Here is an 18,279-nt window from a genome sequence, read left to right as displayed (position 1 = left end):
CTGCTGGGGAAGGGGAACAACCTAGCAGCTTTGCTGCGGCAAGGCAAACGCCCTGGAGCTCTGGCTTGCAGCTGGGCTGCGCTGACTCCAGGCACTTGCTTCACAAGGTTGGTTTCCCCACATCAGTGTGGAGCACAGAGAACAGCTTGTTTCCCTGGCCCTGCCTTGATAACTGGTACAGGCTGCGGCTGCACTCAGCCCCAGGGTGCCGCATCACTTCTCCTCTGGCTACACATGCCCTGCCTGCCTCTGGGGACAAGGGTGTGCCTCACTGGCAGCCTTAAAACCTCGGAGCAGCAGGGCGTCACCCTCCCCAGCAGACTGCGGAGCTCTGCTTTACACCAGAGCCCTGTGCTGCCTCGCGCATGTGTGATGGGAACACACGTGAGGGAGGTGCTGGGGAAGCGAGGGAGCCACACATGCCACATGGCACAGGAAAGCACAGACACCTCATTATTGCGCATTACTCCTTTATTGAAGTGGAACAAGACAGCTGCTATTGTCGCACAGTGACACTGACCCCGTGCAAGCCCAGGCTCACGGCGTCAGCAGAGGAGGAGGCCACAGCAACAGGGCCACGTACACGCAGGTGGGATGGGGCACAATGGTACCTGCTTCATTAGCAGGACTAGGATGGGCTTCAGCTGGGGGAAGTATGCGGTGGACACGAACTTCTAGATGGCAGGCTTCCCTCCCTTGCCCTTGTCCAAAGGCAATAAGTTAAAGCAGGGGCTAGCAGAGCTAGGTCCAGAGTCACGAGTACCACCCTTGGGTGCTGTACCACACGCACCAAAATACAACTCTTTCAGAATCTACCCGCCTTGTGCCACACACCCACGAGGGAATGGGATACCCATCTTGGTCGCTGCCTGTGCTGCACTCGCCCCACTGCTCCCGGGATGACTAAATCAAGCAACAGAACTACAGTAACCAGGTGATGAGAGCTGCCGGGGAAGCAAAGCAGAGGAGGAGCCTGGCACAGCGAGGGATCACTCGGCATGTACGCCTGCAGACAGGGCCCAAGGGCTGGGATCTCTGTGTGGAGAGGTGTGCAGTCGCTGTCTGGCAGAGCCAGGGCTGCCTTTCACACCAGACCTCCGCACGCACAGCCCCTCGCCCGTGGGCCCCCAGGCTGTCTGCAGAGGGGAGCCTGGTACCGAGGGAATGGGCCTAATCCTGGGGAGCTGCTCCAGCTCCGCAGTTCCAAGTTCCTACGGCTGTGGGGGGTGTGCACAGAGGGGTGGGGGATGGCAGGGGGCTCTACTACGTGCTAGCCTGCTGCCCGCCCTCACTTCTTAACCTTGCCCTGAGCAGCGACAGCTTCCATGGCCTTGCGCACTGTCTCCTCGTCCCCCAGGAACTGCATAGGCTTGACGGGTTTCAGGTTCTTGTCCAGCTCATAGACGATAGGGATGCCAGTGGGTAGGTTCAGCTCCATGATGGCCTCTTCTGACATGCCTGTGAACAGAGAGGTGCCATCACTCATGGCCCTACCTGCACAGTGCCAGCCAGGCACAGCCCGTATGATACCCCTGCAGGGCTGACGTACCTTCCAGGTGCTTGACAATCCCACGCAGGCTATTGCCATGGGCAGCAATAAGGACTCGCTTGCCCTCTTTGATCTGTGGGACAATTTCCTCATTCCAGAAAGGCAGAGCCCGGGCAATGGTGTCCTTCAAGCTCTCGCATGTCGGCAGCTGGTCCTCTGTCAGGTCAGCGTAGCGACGGTCCTGAGGGAACAGCCACACGTAGGCAGCAGCCCAGTGGCCCCAACAGTGGGGGAAGGAGGTGGCAAGGCCTTTATCCCTCCCCAAGATTCCCCCTGAGGACCTACTACATGTAGGCAAAGTCGGGCTTGGAAGCAAGGAAGGCACCTTTAGGGCTGCAATCAGCCACAGTTGGGGTTGTGAGCCCCTCCTGGGGAAAGCCACACGTTGCTTGCTCTGGGCAAAGAGATCAGAGCAAACATCTATGCACATGTCGCAGGACTAATGATTAACAGGTAATCGTTCCCTCTGCTTTGAATCTATCTGTGCAATGCCCAAGGGTTCAACTCCCTAGGAAGGGAGTGAGACACACTCAGCCCAATGCCAGCCAGCATCACGCATGACAGTCCTGGCTGCTGCAACAGAGAGAGAGACTTTATAGAGGATGCCAGACTACGCTGCAGGGACCTAAGGTGGTTTTGGGAGCCTCCCAGCAAGGTGGAAAAAGAGCAGTGGGTCTTACCTTGCTGATGGTGCTGTAGAAGGGGTGATCGGACTGCATGGGAGGTGGAGGGATGTCATAGGAGCGCCTCCAGATCTTCACCTGCGCCTCGCCATGCTTCGCTGCCGTCTCAGCCTTGTTCAAACCAGTGAGAGCCCCGTAGTGCCTCTCGTTCAGGCGCCACGTTCGGATAACGGGTAACCACATCTGATCAATGGCATCCAGGACGGTCCAGAGGGTACGGATGGCCCGTTTCTGTACCGAGGTGAAGCAGATGTCGAACTCATAGCCGGCATCTGGGAAAGACCGGGGAAAGGCGGGTAGCGGAGGGACACCGGGGAGGTGAGTGCTGGGACTTACGCAACCATTGAGGGGCCAAGGGCGGCGACGGCCTCACCGTGCCGGTACCGGTCGCGTCCCCGCCGCCGCCGGCCAGTCCCTGGGACTGGCCGGCGGCGGCGGGGACGCGACCGGTACCGGAGAACGCCCTCCCCAGTACCTGAGGGTATCCCCTCAGTAGCGGAGCCCACCCCCCTCGAAACCGGAGGGCCCCAAAGACACCATCAGTAGGCCGAGGCGGCCGCACTGGGCCGCACATACCCCCGCGGCCTACCTACCCAACCCGTTACCGGTCACCGGTACCTCGGAGGGCCTCGCCGCCACGACGCGCTTCTTGCTGACCGGCGGGGCTGAGATCGGCATCGTACCAGCCGCTGAAGCGGTTCTCCAGGTTCCAGGCGCTCTCGCCGTGGCGCACGAGCACGAGGCGGTAGGCGGCCATGGCGGCGGAGCGGGGGCTGCGGGGCGGCCGGGGCGCGCGCGCTCTCTCCTTCCCCTCACGCCGCTGCCGCGCGCGACTGACGCTGGCGCCGCCGCCCCGCCCCTACCCGCGCGGCTGGGGAGGAGGGGAGGGGAGGGGGGGAGGGGGGGGGCGCGCATGCGCAGAGCCGCAGGCGGGCGGAGGCGCACGTAGCGCATGGCGCGGCCGCGAAGGGCGGCGCGACCTTCAGGGCGTGACATCACTATGCCGTAACGCATATGCGGTAACGTGTCGCGAGTGCTCAGCTGTACCGGGCGGCGACCTGGCTACGGAATCGGTGCCGTGCGGGGGCGGCACCGACGGTGCCTTCTCCCCCTGCAGGGGGAGCTGTCGGCTGCCCCTGAGCCCCTAGGTCTCCCATCCAAGCCCCAGCCGGGCGCGACCCCGCTTAGCTTCCCCGACAGCACCCCCACTCGCCCCGCCGGAAGGCGGCCGGTGGTGAGGGCACCGGTGCCCTCAATCAAGATGGCGGCGGGCGCCGGAAGCGGAAGGGGAGGGGTGTGTGGGACGGCCACACGTGGAGCCGGGCCCAGCATGGCGCGGAGCGGGCGGCTCCGTTCGGGCGCCGCCGCCAAGCTGAAGCGGTGGCGGAAGGGCCACAGCAGCGACTGTAACCCCGAGACCCGCCGGCACCGCCTGGCCGCTCGCAGCCGCTTCTTTAGCCGGCCCGCCGGTAAGGGCAAGGCCCCGGGTGCGGGCAGGGCCGCGGTGCGGGCAGCTCCCTGCCTGGGCCCGGTCCTTCCCGACGGGGGCTGCAGGGCCGCGGGGGGCTGTGGCGCGGGCCTCTGAGGCTGGGAGCAGGAGGGCCGGGAGCCGCTCACCCCCGAGCTACAGCCCCGGGAGGCGGAGGCAGCAAAACGGGCAGGAGAACCGAGCCCGCGGCCTAGCGCGTGCCTCCTCCTCACCTCCCCGGGACACCGGGCCTGTGGAGCGAAACGGGGCGCGGCGTGCAGCAGCACTGTCACCCTGCCGGGCCCGGCGCCGGGCCCTGCCTGCAGCCGCCGGGACGGTGCTGTCCCAGTGGCGTGGCCCCTGCAGGCTCGTGGCCGGAGCGATGCGGCTCTCGGAAGCCCTCGGCCGTACCCGCAGGTGCTGCCGCGGTGTCGGCGTGGGGAGGAGCACAGCGGAGGCTCCCGTTCAGGAGGCCGCCTGATGGGGAAGGAAATCTCAGAGCATCAGTCTGTAAGGGACTGGAGTTTCGCAGCCCTGGCTGGTTCTAGCCAGGGAGGTCTTCTGCAGCTGAAGACTGCATTGTCTTCTTGCAGCTGGTTGCAAGCTGGTGTCTGGGGCTCAGAGGGACGGGAGGCATGTGCCTTGGCTGTCTGGTTGCTAGGGCTCTGGGTGGAAAAAGATAAATGGGGCAGACTACCAGAAGCACCTCAGTGTTAAAGCCTTGGTAACCAGCACGTGTTTGTGATGCTCTCCTCCATCAGATGAGTTGGCTAGACTGTGCCCTGGTTTGTTTTCACAAGAACAAGGAGCTCTTGCCAATTACTGCTGTGCTTTCTCCCGCTCTGGCTGGGGTTGAGGGGGGGTGTGTGGCTGAGTTTGTGGTGAATGGTGGAGCAACACAGCTTCACAGTTCTGAGCAAAGCTCTTCACCCCGACAGAGAAAAGCAACTTGACGGTGGATGCGGTGAAGCTGCACAATGAGCTGCAGTCGGGGTCCCCGCATTTGGAACGGACAACTGACAGCGCTCAGCTCCGCATGGAGGAGGATGATACCGCGGAGGCCGCCACAGAGAAGTCCTCCGGCACCTTCCTGAGTGGGCTGAGTGACTGCACCAATGTCACCTTCAGCAAGGTGCAGCGCTTCTGGGAATCCAATTCTGCTGCTCACAAAGAGGTATGGACAGGAGCAGGGCTGGGGACGGGGTGGGGTCCCGTGTGGATGACCCCACAGATGTGAGGCTGAGGGCACTGACCTGCTCTGCTTGCTGTTCATAGATCTGCGCTGTGCTGGCAGCCGTGACAGAGGTGATCCGCTCACGGGGGGGCAAGGAGAGTGAGACAGAGTACTTTGCTGCACTGGTGAGTGATGGTCGTGGGGAGGTGGCGTGAGGGGAGCTGCTGTTGGCAGCATGGGTGGGCTCTTGGGAGGGCTGGTGGAGGAAAGTGCTGTGCTCATAGCTGAGGTCAGCTGCTGTTGGGCTGCTTCTGGTTTCTCTGCCCTGCTCTCCAAGGGTTGGTGTTGGGGAAGGGCTGGCCTGGTGTGAACCATTACTTGCGCTCACTCTTCCCTTCTCTGTTCCCAGATGACCACACTGGAAGTGGTGGAGTCTCCTGAGTCACTGTCAGCTGTTGCCTACCTGCTTAACCTTGTCCTAAAGCGGTGAGTAGCTGGCAGAGGAGTGAGGAGAGCTACCTGGCCCCATCATGGAAGAGGGGTTGGTACTGGAACCCCTTCCTGGGCTGGGGATGCAGGTTCCCTGCATGACTACACCCACTGCCAACTCCCCACACCACTGACATGTCTCCTTCTCCTGGCAGGGTTCCAAGCCCTGTGCTTATAAAAAAGTTCTCAGATGCCTCAAAAGCCTTAATGGGTATCGTGTCCTCACAGGCCTGCAGCAGCTCCACCTCTGCCCTGCGATGGGTGAGTGGCCAGGAGGCAGCCAGCCATGCCAGCTCTGCCCCTGGGGTCTGCTGAGAGCTGGGGTCGAGGCTGCTGCTGCTGCAGAGTGGTGCTGAGTGGTCAGCCTGATGCCATTGCAATGGGGAGGGTGTCTCTCTGTGGGTTGATGCCAACGGCCCCTGCTGGTCCCTTGTTGTAGGTCCTCTCTTGCCTGGCCACACTGCTGCGGAAGCAGGACTTGGCAGCCTGGAGCTACCCCATCACTCTCCAGGTCTATCACGGCTTGCTGAGCTTCTGTGTTCATACCAAGCCTAAGGTGAGTACCCAGTGGCACTGGTGACAGACACTGCCTATGATGTTCACTTTTGGGGCTGGCTGTGCAACTGGAGCCTGTGGCTTCTACCCACCTGGGCTCTCCTTTGCCAGGTGCGGAAAGCGGCGCAGCATGGGGTGTGCTCTGTCCTGAGGGGCAGTGAGTTCATGTTTGGAGATGCAGCACCTGAGCATCACCCTGCAGCACCCTCCACTGCCAAGTTCTGCGTGCAGGAGATAGAAAAAGCTGGAGGTATGGGGTGCTGGAGCAAGGGGCCTGCAGCAGAGTTGGGGGAGGGCCCATGCAGCTGTGGGGTAATAAGGATTTGAAAGAAAGAGGGGAGGGGGCAGCACCCTGGATTGCTGGGGAGGGTACGAGATGCCTCTGGGACACCTAAGGTGTTTTGGAGGGTCCTCAGCCATCTGTCTGTTGCTCTACTCATCCCAGGAGCCAGGGGGTGTTCACTCCAGCTCTGTGGGTCAGCCGCAGTGTTGTCACAGGGGCTTTGTCTTGGGCAGGGCTCTGCCATGGGGTGCCACAAGCTCAGATGTTGCTCTGCTCCTACAGGCACCAAGGAGGCAACCACCACCCTGCATGTCCTCGCCCTGCTGCGGGACCTGCTGCCCTGCTTCCCTGCAGCTGTGGTGAAGACCTGCTGTGAGACCTTGCTCCGAGTCATGACTCTCAGCCACATGGTGAGTGTCCCCATGCCAGGGCTGGCAAGGGCAGCTCCTTTTCCCCTCAGCTGCACTTGGAAGGGCTCAAACCCCTCAGCTGCTGGCTGGAAGCCTGAAGATGCAGGGTGCAAACACAGAGGAGCCCAGGGCAGCTGGTGCTTGCTGGGCTTCCCAGGGCAGAGCCTGCTTTGGGGTAGGAGGACAGTGGGTGCAAAGCAGAGCCCCCTGCTCCTGACACTGTGTCCTTCAACAGCTGGTGACGGCGTGTGCCATGCAAGCCTTCCACAGCCTCTTCAGTGCCCAGGCCAGTGAGGCCTGCCTGCCAGCTGAGCTCAATGGCCAGATCATCACCGTGAGTGCGGGGGTGCCAATGTGGGGAGGGATGGGGCTGACAGTGCCACGGCACTCACCCACTCTCTGCTTCCCCAGGCCCTCTACGACTACGTGCCCAGCGTGAGTGACCTGCAGCCACTGCTGACCTGGCTGTCCACCATGGAGCGGGCACACATCAACCTGGGCAGGTATGGGCAGGGGCTGCTGCTGGGCATGGGGAGAGGTGGCCACTTTGTCTCTCACTTGCCTGATCTCTCTTCTCTAGGCTGCAGAAGGACCTGTGCTGGGCTCACCTCCCCCGGCTCTTCTCTGCTGCTATGAACTGTTTCCTCTCCCCGCACTCCCAGGTGGTGGCGACAGCAGCTCAGACCCTGGAGGTATTGCACACAGGCACCTCTTCCCACTGGGCTGCCCTGGGCCTCATGGGGAGCTCTGCCCAGGGGTTTGGGGCTTTATGGGGAGTGGTGTGTTCCTCTGTGTGTGCCAGGCTGGGAGATGTGTAGTCCACTGCTGTCCCATTTTCCCTGTTTGCCCTTGCAGACCCTCCTCAGCGAGTGTGTTGGTCCGCACATGGAGGACCTGGGCACAGTCTCTGCATCCGCCCCAGCCCCTGCTGCCTACCTGTGCAAGATGTTCAGGTGAGGAGCGGTGGTGTGGGAGAGGCTGTCCCTGTGGGCCTGGCTGAGCTCTGAGTAGCTTCTGCCTGGTCTCCAGCGGGGGCTGGCAGGCTGCTGGGTGCCCTGATCACTGCTGGATCAGTCCTTGCCAGCATGACCGTCTCCTCTCTCCTTCCCAGATCAGTGGAGGAGGGCCTGACGTACCGTTTCCATGCAGCGTGGGATGAGGTGCTGCGGGTGCTGGAGGTCTTCTTCGAGACGTGTGGGAAGCAGTGCCACCCCATCATGAGGAAGGTGAGCCAGGCTTGGGGGCCACAGGCGGCAGATCCATGGAGGCAGGTGGGGTGGCTGCACTGCTGCCTGGGCTGTGTTGCTGTTGACCTCTCCAGCTGTGGAGCAGGGCCTTCCTGGTGTCCATTGTCCTGCCTGCGCGTAAGCACGAAGTGCGCAGCTCTGGGACTGGGCATGGGGACATGTGGGGCAGCTGGCATCGCTGGGCAGGCATAGCGAGTGATGTGCCAGGACTGTCTCTGTGGCTCCTCCGTGACTGTCCTGCTCTGCCCTTGCAGTGTCTCCGGTCCCTGTGTGACCTGCGTCTCTCCCCACACTTCCCCCACACTGCTGAAGTGGACCAGGCAGTGGGGGCTGCTGTGAGCACCATGGGTCCTGAGGTGCTCCTAGAAGCTGTGCCCCTGGAAATCGATGGCAAGGAGTGAGTACGGTCATGGGGTAGCAATTTTGGAGCCATTCATTATGTTCCTGTTCAGTCCCCATGCGGTGCCGAAGGTGTTTGGCTCTACTGAGCCCACCTGTGCCCAGCTCTGTGGCTGCGTGGAGGTGCCCTGTGCCCAGGGGCTAATGCCGGTAGTGCCCTGTGCTCCCCTGACCCATGCCTTCCCTCCCCAGGGAGACCCTGGATTTCCCCCGCAGCTGGCTCCTGCCGGTGCTGCGGGACTATGTGCAGGGTGCGCGGCTTGGCTTCTTCACCAGCTACTTCTTGCCCTTGGCAGCTGCCCTAAAAAGCAGAGGTGAGGAGGGTGGCATGGTGGGGGTCTGAGTGGGTGCGGTCCCGTGCTGCTGGGAGCCCCAGGGTGCTCCATGGGACCTCCCTTCTCTTCCCTGGGGTGGAGTGGGGTTTTGCCACCCCCACTGCTCTGCTCATCTACCCCTTCTTTTCTGCAGCTGTGGAGTTTACCCAGGCTGGGAAGAGTGTGGAGGCCAAGATCTATGACACGCTGCAGTGGCAGGTAACGAGGAGTGCCCGGGAGCCCTGCCGTGGCGTACCGGTGGTGCCAGGCTGGGGAGCAGTGACGTGGGCGAAGAGTGCTGGCCTCCCATTTTTTTGTTTGCCTTCTAGGTCTGGACCCTGCTGCCTGGCTTCTGCACCCACCCCACGGATGTGCTGGGGGCCTTCAAGGGGCTGGCCCGCACGCTGGGCATGGCCATCAGTGAGCGTCCAGACCTCCGCCCCACCGTGTGCCAGGCCTTGCGCACCCTCATCCACAAAGGCTGCGAGACAGGTTGGGGGGGAGACAGACCCTTGTGGTGGGTCCCTGTCCCCTGCAGTGACCTGGAAAGGGGAGGTGTTGATCTGTAACCCCCTGTCATCCTCTCCCTAGATGCGGAGCGGGCAGAAGTGGGTCGCTTTGCCAAAAATTTCCTGCCCATCCTGTTCAACGTGTACAGCCAGCCTGAGGAGGATGGGGCCAGCAGTGCTCAGCGGCGCTCTGTGCTGGACACTGTCCGTGCTTACCTGACCATCACTGACCCGCAGGTGAGAGGAGAGGGCCCTGGGGCAGTGGGGCAGGCTGTACTGGCTCAGGCCAGCATCTCCCAGCCGGATCCAGTCTGATAGGGCTGTGGTGGGTGCTTGACTGGAGAGGGCAGGAGGAAAGAAGCTGAGCAAAGAGCAGCCCTTCCCGCCCTTATGAGGAGGGAGCCTTTCCCAGCCGGTGGTCTGGGATTTCCCAATCTTGCAGCAGCATCTGGCACATCATGCACAAGTCCTTTGTGAGCTTGTCTAGCTCTTTTTGGACCCACTAGTGCTTCTGGTCTCCACAAAGTGCTGCGGCAAGGTGTTTGCCAGGTAGATTGCAACTCTTTTAAAGGTGCTTCCTTCGGTCAGTTCTGATCCTGCTCTGTGTCGTTGCCCTGCAGATGGTGTGTGGGTTCCTGCAGAAAGCCAGCGTGAAGCTGACCAGTCCTGAGAGCTCTGAATTTACCAGGTAACACCTGGGGACTGGTGCTAATGGGTAGAGCTGCTGGCTTCCTTCTGGTGAGCAGCGCTAAGACACTCGTGCTGTCCCACATGGGATGTGCCACTCCTGTGCATCCAGTGAGGCTCTCGGCCAGAGTCCCAGCTTGGCTGGGTAGTGTTGGTGATAAGGTGCTCACTCGTGTGTCCTCTGCTGCAGACTCTCCATTCTGGACCTGGTGGTAGCAATGGCACCCTATGCTGATGAGCAGTCCTTAGACTCCCTGTACCGCACCATCCAGCCTTCCCTCCAGGTGAGTCTGCTCCCAGCCCTGACAGGGGCAGGGGGTGCAGTGGGGCACCTTCTGCTTGCTGCCAGCTTGGACCTGGGCTATGGGGAGATGAGCAGCTGCTATAGGGGACAGGTCTCTGGTGAGTGGCATGAGGTGCTGCGGGAGTCCCTTCAGACGCTGTGACTGTTGAGGCTGTCTTGACAGCAGGGCCATGTTGGCTGTCCCTGCAGAGCAAGGAGCGTAGCATGCAGAAGAAGGCGTACCGTGTGCTGGAGGAGGTGTGTGCCGCTCCCCATGCCCCCTGCCAGGCCTTCGTCCGCTCCCACCTGCAGGATCTGCAGGCAGCGCTGCTGGACTCGCTCAAGAGCGCGGCATCCCCGGCCAAGAGGGTGAGAGCAAGGGCTGCAGTGGTGGATCTTAGCTGCTGTTGGGAGGGGGCGGGGTGGGGTGGGTGGAGGAGGCAGCTGGGTGTGTGTTCCTGGGTGTACCAGTGCTGGACTGTTTCTTTCCCCAGCCTAGGCTGAAGTGCCTGTTCCACATTGTGAAGCAGCTCTCTGCTGAGCATGAGCCCTTTGTCACTGCCCTGGTCCCAGAGGTGAGCGTGGCCCCTGGGCGGGGGGACCCATCTGGTTCTGGCCACAGAGGTGGCAGCAGTGATGTGACTGACATGCCCATGTGCCTCCAGGTCGTCCTGTGCACCAAGGAGGTATCGGTGGGGGCCCGCAAGAATGCCTTTGCGCTGCTTGTGGAGATGGGGCATGCCTTCATCCGCTTTGGGCCCACCCCCCAAGGTGAGCTCCTGCTCCACTTGCTCAGCCCCATGGGCGTCCCAGCCCCAAGGGACCAGAACCGTGCCTGGCACCCTGCTGAAATGGGGCAGGGATGCTGCTGGGTGCAGGGTGAGTGGGGCACTGAGTCATCCCCTCTTGCAGAGGCCATGCAGCGATTCCTGCTCCTGATCTACGTGGGGCTCACAGGCTCAGTCACCATGATCAGCTGCACGGTGCTGGCACTGACTCGCCTGTTCTTTGAGTTCAAAGGTGAGTGGGAGCAGGAGGGCTGGGGGCATGAGGGGCAGCACAAGGGGACAGGGCAGACCCCCTCCGGTGAAGGCAGGTGCCAGGAGGAGGCTGGCTGCAGCTGAGCCCCATCGTGGTTGCAGATCACCTAGAGCTGAGCGTGGTGGAGCAGCTCCTGCAGAACATCTGCCTGCTGCTGGCCTCCCGCACGCGGGATGTGGTGAAGTCGGCCCTGGGTTTCCTCAAGGTCACACTGCTGCTGGTAGACACCAAGCTGCTGGCCAAGCATCTCCAGACGATGGTGAGATCCTGTGTGGGGTGCCCCAGGGAGGTGGTGGGGCTGCCTTGGGTGTCTGGGAGCATCTCCAGCTGCACCCTGCTTCTGCACGGGGGTCAGGGACCCAACCTTGGTCTCGGTGACTGAGACAGCAGGTAGGAGGTCCCTCGCCTGAATGCTGGCACGGATCTGCCAGAGAACCCCCGTGACCCAGCCCTGCCAAGCAGGGAGACATCCCCATGGCCCTGCCTGGGGTGGGCATGGGGAGATGGCAGCAGGGTGAGCATGGTGGCTATGCAGAGGAAGGGTGGGAGGCTGGGTGCCCGGGGCAGGGGTGCTTTGATCTCAAGGGTCTCTGTCCTGGCAGCTGGAGGCTGTGGGAAACCTTTCAGACGACATGAGACGGCACTTCCGTATGAAGCTGCGAAACCTTTTCATCAAGTTCATCCGCAAGTTTGGGTGAGCTGGGGGCTCCCGGGGCTGCAGCGAGGGAGCTCTGGGAAGCGGGGCAGGAGGAGGTGAGCCCTGACTGCTCTCTGCACTCCTCAGATTTGATCTGGTGAAGGGGCTGCTGCCAGCCGAGTACCATAAGGTGCTGGTGAACATCCGCAAGGCAGAAGCCCGGAGCCGCAAGCAGCGTGCCCTGAGGCAGGCGGCCGCGGATACCAACGAAGAGGAGGCACCACCGGCACATCCCAGAGGAGACAGGTGAAGATGGGCCAGGGGTGAAGAAGGAGCAGCCCCCACAGAGGGCTTGCTGCTGGATCTGCTCAGCTGGTGCCTCTAGAGATGCTGGAGACATCTCCAGGGCTGCTGTGCGCTGTGAGGCTGGCTGGGGTCTGCACCCCTGGGCTTGTTCTGTTTCCATCATTTTGTCTGCCTTTTGACTAGCATGGAGGAGATCCTGGCTGACTCAGAGGATGAGGAGGAGGAAGAGGAGGAACGGCAGAGGAGCAAGGAGTGGAGGAAGCAAGCACGGCAGAAGGGCCAAGCCTGGCTGAAGGAAGGGGAAGAGGATGAGCCCCTCAACTTCCTGGACCCCAATGTGTCCCAGCGGGTCCTGGGTGAGGAGTGGAGCTTTGGATGTGGCTGGGGTGGGATGGATGCGTTGGGGGTTGCTGTGATGTGCAGGGACCCTGGGACTACAACTGCCCACAGGAGTTGGGTCCTTCCTCAGACCTTGACCCATCTCTCTGTGAGCAGCCACCAAGCCAGGCCCCAGGCGGTCCACGGGAGTGAGCCACGACTTCCAGGTGTCCAAGGACGGGCGTCTGATCATCCATGAAGAAGAGGAGGTGGATGATGATGAAGCCAAAGGTACTGCCTGGGCTGACAGGGGGCCACACTAGACTTGCTCTAGTACTCCAAATGGTTTTCTTCCTGCCACCCGTATGTGGGAGCTTGGGGGGATGTGGGTGGAAGCGGCAGGAGTTGGTATGGCCTTGTGTCACACCTAGTGACTCTCTTCTGGGCCATTGCCACCCAGGGGAGGCAGCTCCCTCCATCACCAGAAGGGTGTTGGAGGGTACAAGGTCACAAGTGCTGGTTCGGCAGGGGCACCCTGCTCCTAAAGCTCACTCCAGGGGCTGGCATAGTACTGGGGGTCTCCTGTGCCTGCATTCTCCACTGACACTTTTGTCCTGTACCATAGGAGCAGATGAGGAGATGGCAGATGTGCTGCAAGATGTGGGTCTCCGCAGTGTGAGTATGGGGCTTATGGTCCTGAGGAGACGCTGAGGGAACTCAGCTGTGCCAAACCCCTGCCTGTGCCATGGCAGCTGCAGCTGTGCCCAAGAGGCCAGTAGGGACACCAGGCAAGCGCCAGCTGCTTGGAGGGGTGCAGGAGGCTGGCTGGGGACAGGGACATGCACAGGCAGTCTGAAAGGTCTCTGGGGCCCCCATGGGAAAGAAGCAGGCCAGGGGTCCATGGGAGGGCAGAACTGTAAGTACAAGCCAGCTGCAGGGTCCCTGCTCCTCCTTCTGCAGAAGAAGAGCCAGAAGCGTCGGTTCAGAGAGGAACCAGATGATGAGGAACTCGAAGCTGAGACCTACCCTCAGTACAGAGGTAAGTCTTCCACCTGTGCCCGGTCTGGGGTTCCCCAGGGGGCCAGAAACACGTACCCACCTGTCTCGCTGGACTGCTCCAGGACAGCTGAAGCAGAGATCTTTGCTCATGGGAAGTGGTCACTGTTCTCTGCTGCTCTCACACCTAAGAGCTGGAGGCAAAACCAGGAACAGCTCCCCCAGCCTGGAACTGGGAAGGGGGGAGCCATGGGCCCCCCTTCCAACACACATTCTCTGTTTTCCAGCTGGAGGCTCTGGGATCCACCGGCAGCTGAACAAGGAGCCAGTCTTCGGTGCAGAGTACAGATCCAAGGTGAAGGACCCAGGGGGTCAAAAGGTTTCAGTGGGGGGATGCCTGGGGCTTTGCTGGGGCAGGAAGCACCGTTTGTTTTTTGGAGGTCTGGCCCAGTAGCATAAAGGCTGGAGGGAATCTCTACACCAAGAGGAGCTGCCAAATCCTTGATACCTGTGAACATTTCTAACCCATCTTGGAGGCCCTGTCCTGCCCTTGCTGTGGCCAGTTCCTGCTTGCTGATGAAAGCAGGTGTCTGTAGCATCATCCAAGTAGGAAATCAGCTCCCAGGGCCATGTGCTCAGCTGGCGCCCCACTGCAACATAGTCTTCGGGATAGCTGGGTGGCAGGGTTGCACCAGAACGGGACACATGCATCTCCCCTGGTGCTGCATCTTCTCCCATGTCACTATCTCCCACAGAAAGGTAAAGGCGATGTGAAGAAGAAAGGCCAGCTCGACCCCTACGCCTACATCCCCCTGAACAGAGCTAAACTCAACAGAAGGTGAGGCTAGCTGGGAAGGGTTGGGAGCAGGGCTAAACCCCAGGTTTGATCCTGCAGGGTTTTGTGGATCTGAGAGCTCCCTGCCAGCCTCTGCACTGCTCCTTGTGTAGCTTGGAGCATCCCTGTGCGTTAGGTGTGCCCAGTGCCTGCACTAACCCAGTCTCCCGTTTCTTCCTTCTTCTAGGAAGCGGGCAAAAATGCAGGGCCAGTTCAAGGGCCTGATGAAGGGAGCCCAGCGTGGGGCCAAGGCTGGCCGCAGGAACCGTGTGAAGGCCCAACGCCCCTGAGGAGCATCAGGTGCTTGGCCTGCACCTGCCCAAGGACAGACAACACCCTGTGGCCTCTGGGCACCGGGGGTTGAGGGCTTTGTGAGTAGAGCAGTGGGGACTCCTGCAGAAAGTGGCCCGTGTCTGTTTGAGATTCCCTGGGAAACCACTCTGTTGTATTACAAACTCATGGCCCAAGCCCTGCCCTCCTGTACCTGGAGGAAGGTGCTGGGTTGCGTGGTGCAGGGGTATGTGTGAGAGTGAGTAATGTGTAATTAATTCCCTGTGTTGATAAATACCCACTGTTCCTACCCAGCCCAGATTCCTCCTCTCTTAAGAGCTGTGCAGACCTGTGCTCTGCCTGCTGCCCTGTGCAGCAAGTCCTGCTGCCGCTGCAGCACTGTGCCCCACGGGGCTCACCCCTGCATCAGCATGGGACCTGCGGCTGGAGCCCTCTCCCCAGCGTGGCGCTTGCCTAGGGGCTGTCAGGAGCAGCACTGCAGCACAGAGCAGTGAGGCAGTGCCCGTGTCCTGTGCCCTTCCGGCACATGTGCAGTAGGGGTGAGTTGTCGAACTGGCCAAAGAAAGAAGCCAGAGATGGTGAAGTCCTTTGCTTACAACCAGCTTTCTTATACAAGCTCCCTCTTGGCAGCGTTTTCTGCCCTAAACTGTGGGCCAGGGAATCTGTGCCACAGGGGGAGTGCCTGCCGTTTGGCAGCCACTGGTTTGTCCTGCCTCAGCTTTTCCTTTTCCTGTATCAACCATGTCTGGTTGTGGGGCATGAACTGTTCACTGCATATTTCTTCAAACTGACTGGAAAACTGCTACTGCAAACCTCTGTGCCTTGCCCTTTCCTTTATCCTTGAGAGCTGGGAGAAGCCTTTTCCTCTGCTCTGACCACCTGCTGCCAGTAGACCTGAGCAGTGCAAATAATCCTTTTTAGCTTTCCAGACATCTTGAGTTAGCCTGAGCATCTGGTTTTGCCCAGTTACTTCTGCACTGAGCCCAAAAGACCGTGTTTGGCCAAAGCATGTTGAAGAGAATGAAGCTGAGGGTGGTAGATACAGGTGCCATTGTTTATGCTGCAAAGAACATGTATTTGTGAATGTAGCTGGCTTTCCCTTCATCTTCTACATTAAAAAGCCTTTAGTCCTTTGTCATTTCCTTCTATGGTAGATTACACACTGGAATTGTAACACTTCTCAGTCTCCTAATAAGCTAAAGGGATTGTGCTTGTTCAGCCTCTTACTGCAGGCTTCTTTCTGGAGGCTGCAAATCCAGTTTTGTGGTGCTGTCATGTGCTTTTTGGTTTTTTCCAAGATCCTTATAAAAGCCTGGGGGTAGAGGAGGAGCTCTTGTACTGGTCTTGGTCCTGCCTTGTCAGGAGCGCTTTTCCCTTCCTGCTTTCCCACCCAGGGCTCTCACTTGAGCCCCAGGGCCATGTTGAGCTGCTGCTGCTTTAATCCTGCCAGAACCCACAGCCTGGCTTATGGAACAGTCATCTCCAGCAGCACCTCCTGACTATGTTCAGTCAGCAGGAGCTATATCCATAATTTTCTGCTGTCTGCAGCCTTGGCCTGATGCCCTCCCTCCCCTGAAAGCAGGGCAGGGGGAAACAGGCATCAGTCACCTTCTGAGCCCTCGACACCTGTAACATGTGGCTCCAGACTCACCAGAGCTATCTGTCTTCCTGCTTTCTCTTCTCTCCTTGGAGACAGGGAGTGAAGAAGGCTGTGGCTAATTCATTTAAAAGCTCCAGATTACTCACTGTATTGTTCTTCATTTGCATGTTGTTGCTTAAATTAGTGCATGCCTGTGTGGAACAGAAGAGTTTCATTAGCACAGAGGATGGTGTTCGCCTGAGCCAGTGTTCAGAGAACAGATTCTTCTGCAACAACATCTTGTTAATCAGCTAATTAATCATGTAATGCAATAGAAACCCTTGGAGAGGAGACGTCATCCTGCCCAGGGAGGCTGGCTGTGAGTCAAGCCTGCTCCCCACCAGCAGCTGTTCCTGGCAGGGAGCACAGCTACATCTTGGGGGCCTGCAGGAGCCTGAGCACAGCTCTGCTGTGGGGCAGAGTGAGGGATGATGTGGGGTCCTGCCTCCTGCAGGTAAGAGCCACAAATATTTTGCAGTTAACCACAGAGAAGCGCAAGATGAGGATCTGGAGTAATTCTTGGCTTTTGTTGCTCAAGCTAGGAGGTGGCTGGAGGCTATTTCTTCACCCAGCATGCCATTAAACCATGCGACTCCTTTCTACAGGCTACAGCAGGCACCGACAGTGTTACCAGTGTTCAGTTACGCTTGTGCAGGAAATTGTCACAAAGGGCTCTTATCCTTGCAGATACCATCTGCAAAGTGGGAGGTCTCCAAGTCGTGCACTGCAGGTGTACTAGGCGTACTTGAGGAGAGGCTGGCAGGACTAACAGGCTCCTCCTGGTGTTGGCTCGGTGGGCCCTGGACCGTCTGGGACAGTTGCAGATGCCTACCCTCAGTCTTAAGGCTTAAAATCAGGAAGAGATGGAAAACACCATTGTTTCCTTAACCTAGAAGCTACCTGCCTGGGTTGGGTCCACTGTGGCTTGCCGCTGAGAGGAACAGGTGTGCCCTGTGGGGCTGTGTCCATGCAGCATCCAGCTGGACCATCACCTCTTTCTCTGAGCATAATGCAGTGCCTTTGGGGCTCCCCGCAGGCACAGCCGAGTCTCCCCAGTTCAAAGTCAGGATTCAGCACGCACCAAGGTGGAGGGATGGGAAGACCCTCCTGGGGGCAGCGATCTAAGAGGAACCTCAGTGTTTATGCTAAAATGATTGGCGGCAAGATAATTAAGCGTGGAAGTTTAAAATGCCGAGGGACCACTCCAGTTGAATCTAGTCAATTAAAAAAAATGTCAGATTAATTCCTAGTCCCCTCAACACTCTGATCTACAGCTTTACTTGTTTCTAAAAAGTTGTCTGTCTTTTCTTGGTTTCTACGCGAACAGTGTGTGCAACTTCAGGTGCAGCGAGTGTGCAGGGCCACAGGGACCGTGGCTGGGGACAGGGCAGGTGCTTCCACCCACAAAAGGGGAAGAAAAAAAATTTTAACTTTTAACTTTAAAAGAAACACTTTTCCAGTGTTTCTGTTCCTCTAATATCTCCTTGATAGGGAGCATGGATAAAAAAATAGTAAGGTAGAGATGAGTCAGGGTTTACGGTGTAACTCTTGCTTCTTTGAGCACTTTGTGCAGTCTCTGCACCGTCGGTTACATGTAAGCCACATTCTAACAGTTTCCTTGAAGTAAAGTGGTTGTAATTTGTATTTTTCTGCTGAATACCAAGGCTTGGGGTGTCAAGTGCGCACAGGACTCCCAAAGCCAGCGCAGGCCTGCGGCTCGGGTGTGCTGTGCATGATGCCCCGTCGTGTGCCCGGTGTGCCATCTGGGCCCTTCCCCTCAGCCCCGGCCCGGGCGGGTGAGAAGGGGCTGCAGCTGGGGAGGGACACGGCAGCCCCGCGCCCGTCCCGCGTCGCCTCCTGCCGCTCAAAGGCCGCTCGAGCGCGGCCAAATTGTCGTCGGCGCCTCCCTGCCCGCTTCGCCCCCCGAGGCAGCCCCTGCCGCTGGCTGCCGGGCCAGTGTCGTAGCTCAGGGCGGGCCGCCCGCCGCCGGGCCCCGCGGGCCTACAGCTCCCGGCATGCCGCGCGCGGGGCGGGCGCCCGTTTCCCCCCCTCGCCGTGCGCGCCGATCGGCCGTTGCCTGTTCGAAACGGCCAATGGCTGCGGGACGGCGCCGGCTACAGCCAATGGCGGCGCGCGTCCGGGGCGAGGCGGGGCTGAGGGGGTCAT

General features: G+C 59.9%; 2 protein-coding genes across 3 annotated transcripts; one reads left to right on the top strand and one right to left on the bottom strand.

The window, feature by feature from the left end:
- Positions 1-453: 453 nt before the first annotated feature.
- PGAM1 (phosphoglycerate mutase 1) lies at positions 454-3,072 on the bottom strand. Its single transcript, XM_040606052.1, has 4 exons — positions 2,851-3,072; positions 2,230-2,504; positions 1,550-1,730; positions 454-1,458 (listed from the first exon to the last, which is right to left on the bottom strand). Exons 1-4 carry the CDS (start codon positions 2,987-2,989, stop codon positions 1,289-1,291), a joined length of 765 nt encoding a protein of 254 aa, XP_040461986.1. The 5' UTR covers positions 2,990-3,072; the 3' UTR covers positions 454-1,288.
- Positions 3,073-3,232: 160 nt separating this feature from the next.
- On the top strand, positions 3,233-15,612 carry RRP12 (ribosomal RNA processing 12 homolog). 2 transcript variants are annotated; one of them, XM_040606050.1, is made up of 34 exons: positions 3,233-3,251; positions 4,639-4,874; positions 4,976-5,059; positions 5,284-5,360; positions 5,519-5,624; positions 5,803-5,919; positions 6,030-6,168; positions 6,484-6,611; positions 6,847-6,945; positions 7,023-7,114; positions 7,192-7,303; positions 7,467-7,564; positions 7,723-7,837; positions 8,113-8,255; positions 8,450-8,571; positions 8,726-8,790; positions 8,901-9,063; positions 9,163-9,317; positions 9,701-9,768; positions 9,958-10,051; positions 10,261-10,419; positions 10,545-10,625; positions 10,716-10,821; positions 10,963-11,070; positions 11,193-11,350; positions 11,694-11,785; positions 11,876-12,034; positions 12,218-12,390; positions 12,530-12,643; positions 12,978-13,027; positions 13,313-13,391; positions 13,636-13,703; positions 14,104-14,186; positions 14,371-15,612. In XM_040606050.1, exons 2-34 carry the CDS (start codon positions 4,737-4,739, stop codon positions 14,471-14,473), a joined length of 3,648 nt encoding a protein of 1,215 aa, XP_040461984.1. In that variant the 5' UTR covers positions 3,233-3,251; positions 4,639-4,736; the 3' UTR covers positions 14,474-15,612. The 2 variants fall into 2 exon arrangements, with proteins under 2 accessions (XP_040461984.1, XP_040461983.1); XM_040606049.1 differs by lacking the exon at positions 3,233-3,251 and adding an exon at positions 3,518-3,701.
- Positions 15,613-18,279: the final 2,667 nt, after the last annotated feature.

The sequence above is a fragment of the Falco naumanni genome, chromosome 9 (assembly GCF_017639655.2).
Source record: "Falco naumanni isolate bFalNau1 chromosome 9, bFalNau1.pat, whole genome shotgun sequence".
Lineage (NCBI taxonomy): Eukaryota > Metazoa > Chordata > Aves > Falconiformes > Falconidae > Falco > Falco naumanni.
The sequence above is the reverse complement of the archived record's forward strand: the minus strand, read 5'-3'. Positions and strand labels throughout refer to the sequence as shown.